Source organism: Branchiostoma floridae, chromosome 10 (genome assembly GCF_000003815.2).
Source record: "Branchiostoma floridae strain S238N-H82 chromosome 10, Bfl_VNyyK, whole genome shotgun sequence".
NCBI lineage: Eukaryota > Metazoa > Chordata > Leptocardii > Amphioxiformes > Branchiostomatidae > Branchiostoma > Branchiostoma floridae.
In genome coordinates, this window is record NC_049988.1 from 9,063,910 (window position 1) to 9,068,972 (window position 5,063).

Genomic DNA, 5,063 nt, shown 5'->3' on the forward strand with positions numbered 1-5,063 from the left:
TTATGTTTTCATCAGCCTGTATTTCGATGTTGAACCAGTCATTTACCAAATATCTATTCATTAGGAAACAATTTACATGTACAGTATTGCTGTTTTTCATTATTGCTAACACTGCAACAGGCAATTGAAATATAAAACTCCATAGTATGATTTGTTCAAACTTCAAAGCCAAGGAAATACAAGATATACCATATTTTGTATAAATCAAATGTGTCTGTGCAAATTAATGAAGAACAGTATTTTTTCTTTCACTTTACATTATCCTTCCCAAACACAGGTTGCATATAATAAGCCTATTAAATTTCAATCCTATATTATAGTATTACCTTGCATGCGAGGATCAGGACGAATGCATTTACTATATTACTCATGTAGTGGTTTGCCTGGGTGAGGCTACAGCTTACTTACCCCCAGGATAATGCCTGACATATTGCCGGATCGTTAAGGACATAATCTTAAGAGCTATCAGCAATGAAGTTGAATGGGAACCCTGGAGGTGATGTATTGATCCTGGGCTGCCTACTTCATTAAATTAATACCAATCTTGGCGGAGTACCAACAGCTGGCTGGCGGGAATATATGGCAAGTAGAAATGTGCCCTGACAGAAGTTACTAGGCTGAAATTTGAGTGAAAAGTTACGTAGTTATGTGCAGGACTCGAAAGTCATTTTTGGCAACCTGAAAATTAGGTGCACAACATAGAACAAAGTACATAATCATTTAGGATGTCAGCAAAATCTTTTTATAAACCTTACGCATACCTCTGTTTAGAACAATCTTAATGCTGTAGCTTAATTGAAAAGAAATCTGAAACAAGTAATATGACAAAGGTGCCTGATGTCAATAGTATGCTATATAATACTTTACAACAGAACCATCAGCATTCAGTACCCGAATATCCCAACAAATATCTATGTGCTGAGCTCCAATGCACCACACTAGTCAACAGTTACATGTAGATGCAGAGCTACCTTTTTGGGTGTACAAAAGTGCATATGCACCCAGCATTTCGAGTCCCATATGTAACGGTGTCAGCAAAAAATATTGGTACAGGTGCTGGCAGAATGTTGGGTATTTCAAATTTTGGTCAGGTTGTAAAAAGAGTGAGTGAGTGAGTGAGTGAGTGAGTGAGTGAGTGAGTGAGTGAGTGAGTGAGTGAGTGAGTGAGTGAGTGAGTGAGTGAGGGAGTGAGTGAGTGAGTGAGTGAGTGAGTGAGTGAGTGAGTGAGTGAGTGAGTGAGTGACTGCGAGTGAGTGAGTGAGTGAGAGTGATTGGGTGGGTGGGTGTTTCTGTGGGTGGGTGGGTGTATGAGAGAGTGGGTGAAAGAGAGAGAGTACTATATCTTGTATTTCTTTTTTGTTTCAACTTGGTGCAGTGTGAGAAATCTTAACAATATCAAGAATTCTGAAATACTGTAAATGCAGAAACTTTTCGCGGTGGTTTAATGTTTGGGGTTTTAAAACCACCGCGAATATTTTTCCATAACACTGTTAACAGTAAGAGACTACAGTGCATGGTGCTACCGCGAAATTTAAACCACTGCAAAAAGTCCATTTTCTAGCTACCACAAAATTAAATATCCGCGAACTTAAATGCATTAAGTGCCTGAATGCCAATTTCTATCTATATAATATTTATATATATAGAGAGAGAGAGAATATGCAGTCAGTGTCAGGAAATACAAGACCAAAATTATACATGTAACTAACTCAGCATGCAAAGAAAGTAGAATAAAAGAAACCAAAATTTGCTGACTTCCATTTTGGTGATTGCTGTTGTAAGCAGTCATCAGTGTTATTGATTGTCAGGAAGGTACTGAAAGGAAAAGGTTTGGATGGTAATGCACACTTGCACTGTCAGAGGTTGTTGAGGAAATCTAATTTGTGCCCTGTATGACTTAAGGCCAAAAAATCAATAAGAGTTGAAGTGGCCAGAAGATATTGGATTAGGATAAAGTATTGTACGGGGCCTTTCTTGTGTACCGGTTAATCATTTTGGGGTTGAAAGGATCAGACGTTTTATGTTTTAGCTTCCACTGCTGGTGTATGTAGGTGTAATGGCTATACTGTAATGGGGGGCTGTAAAAAAAGCCAAATGGATAAGGCAAAATGACAGTTTGACAGTTCTTAATCTTATGCCATATATACTACATGCCTTTGTTGATAGAATAAGGTAAGGAATTCCATCCTTAAATGATTTTTTCACTCTTGTGGTCTTTTTGTCTCTTCTGAAATAACCACATACTGACATAGCTCGGCTCAAAATGAAACCTTTATTGTTCTAGGGAGTCTGGGACAATATACAAAACAAGAAAGCTTCTGAAAAAAGCTGGCCGGTGCATATTTTGGAAAAAGCCTAGATGTTAAACAAAATCACATGAAAAAAGAGTTTTTAAACATCGAGTTACTGAATTGGTCTGTCTTCTATTAAAAAGATAGTACATGAGATTTGTCTAACAAAGAAAAAAAATTGTTACAAGTGGGGTTCGAACCCACAATCTAAGGCTGCAAAAGCAAATCGCTATATCCACCCAGCGCGTAGACCGCTCGGCCACGCTAACTCCATTGCATAATCGTGCGTATAGAAGGGCTATAAGAAGAGTTTGGTTAAATTGACCGATCCATGCATGCATCCATGCCAACCAAACCGTTGAACGAACGGCTTCTCTTGCCTCTAAGCCTTTACTACGCACCGGCAAAAATGTAGATTGTGCAACATGTCAGTCATTGATATGCATTTCAATTCTAAAGCTGCAACAAGAAGAACATTTGCATATATGTTGGGGTATAGTTGGGGCATTTTTATCATCATGTGTTATAAAAGAGTTGCAAATATTATATACTAGTACTGATAGCTCTTGCAGCTCACCTTGGTATGCAATACCATTACATTATAAATGCAGTTACAGTACTACCAACCAAGATAGCTCCACATTTTTATTGGTTACAGGTTTTGGCAGTAGAATTTACTAGGAAGATGGCTAATTTGAAACCTTTAGGGTTTGGCAGTTAAAAGATGGCTAATTTAAAACCTTTGCTATATTCCAGAGCCATGAGCACCATGGGACACCAGAAAACTCCCATCAGCCTCTTGCAGGAGCTCAGCACCCACATGGGCAAAACGGCGCAGTACGATCTCATCGCAACAGAGGGCGCTGCGCATCAGCAGACCTTTGTGTTTCGGTAAAGGCAACATTTATTACATTGACTAGCTAAATGTTGACTACTGATAGAAAACTGGTAAGGCCTAGGAAAAAATGTTGTGTGTTTCCCGACTTACCCTAGGAGTTGGAAAACCTGCCGACCCTAGCCTTTTTTGGGTTGGCAGTGGAGTCATAGTTTCCAGTTAGAAGTCTTATTCAACCTGCTTCCTATTCAAGTAAAAAAGTGCTTGTCCAATTTTGTAATGAAGGATGAATGTACATGTATTCACAGATTTGTAGCCATTGTACACAAAATTATTATTTGACATTGAAAATTTAAGCATTTCAGTTGTACTTTCTTTAACTGTATTGTATCAGTATAGTTTTGGCCAAAGTCTTTCAAAAATGTAAAATCCCTACCTACACTGACCCTTATTTTGTCAGGACTAAAACAGGAAACACATCATTTTTCCCTAGGCCTAGGGTAGCTCCAACTAAGCACAACGGCTGTAGACATGTACAGTAGTCAGGGCTCGAAATACACTTTTCAGTCAACTTGCACCTGTGCAAGTTAAGCCAAAGGTAACTTGCACCAAAGGAAACTTACTTGCACAACCCAAAATAGTGAACTGTTAACCCCTTATCTCCTCTTCTGAAAATTTGCAAATGTACGTGAGTAAATGGGGATACATACCGGTAAAGACCACATGTTTTGATATTTGTTTTTCCGTAGCGTATTTTATTTTTGGTTTGAAATTGTACAAACTGTTTCATAAAAACTGTGAATTTAGGCTCAATTAAAGACAATTCAATGTCTACAACTCGATAAGATCCATAGATTTCTTCTGGACTCATCCAGTGACATCCATCACAGTAACTAGTCTTAATCATCTCCAGAATGAAGTGGTAGAACAACTCAATACAATACATATAACTGGAAAAACCAGTTGAACTAATTAGTATGCAAATGTAACTCATATGCAAATCAAGGTAAGACTTACTTACTAATCGTTAGCATTGTAGAGATGGATTTGTCTAAAAAATAGTTTACCTGGATGTCTAACCAAATTTAGAAATAACAAATTTAGGCTTTTTTTTATTCAGTGTTATTTTCTTTTACCTTTCAATGACAGACAATATTCTCGGTGTGTGTAAGCTTTTTCTAATGTCAGGTATTAGAGGACAAAAGTAACTTGCACTGGTGCAAGTTTGGTCTAAACTTACTTGCACCACACCAATTTTACCTGCACAAACTTGCATATGCATGTGGTATTTCGAGCCCTGGTAGTGCAGAGTGAAATACAATATTATTGTACTCTTCGCTGTTAACTGTAATGTTCTGAGGACAGCTGATATTAACATGATATTAACATGCATACCTGCACACCAAGAAAAGTAACAGTAATTGTCACACAGTTTGTCTTTGTAATTAATTCTCCTCCTCCAGGCTCACTTCATTGAGCACAATCATGAGCAATGCAATCAAAATATCCCCATATATTACATTAGAATTCATGATTGCAGTGGAAATTCCTAACTGAAACAGTCAATTTGATTTTGCTGCTGGTGGCATGGTAATCTTTGGATTAGGGGATTCAGACAACTGTGTGTGTAGATTTTTCTTTTTTGATCTTAGAATGAAGCCATTGGTTAATTCAAGAGGGATGCCATTCAACACCTCCTACCCCACATTAGAAAATGTAATGAGGTTGCAGAAAAAGAAATAATTTGGCAATTTTGGCAAGCTACAAAGAATACAGGATTGGCATTATAAATCTCGAGTCTGTCAAGATTTCCCTGCCACGAATGATACTTGTAATTTCAATTCTATATTGCTTAGTATTGTTATCTTTCTCAAGGAACAAGGTATAAGTTGATTGTTTTTCCCTAGCGTTACTGTAGGAGAGGTGGTGGCTACTGT

At 37.7% G+C, this 5,063-nt stretch overlaps 1 protein-coding gene across 1 annotated transcript in view; it reads left to right on the forward strand.

Annotated features, from left to right (window-relative positions):
* The window catches only part of LOC118424064 (RISC-loading complex subunit tarbp2-like), a gene marked incomplete in the record, with an annotated part of 24,783 nt that overhangs the window by 3,379 nt on the left and 16,341 nt on the right, over positions 1-5,063 (forward strand). The window contains 2 exon segments of the mRNA XM_035832537.1: positions 3,048-3,182; positions 5,034-5,061. Of these exon segments, the coding sequence (XP_035688430.1) occupies positions 3,052-3,182; positions 5,034-5,061 (159 nt within the window).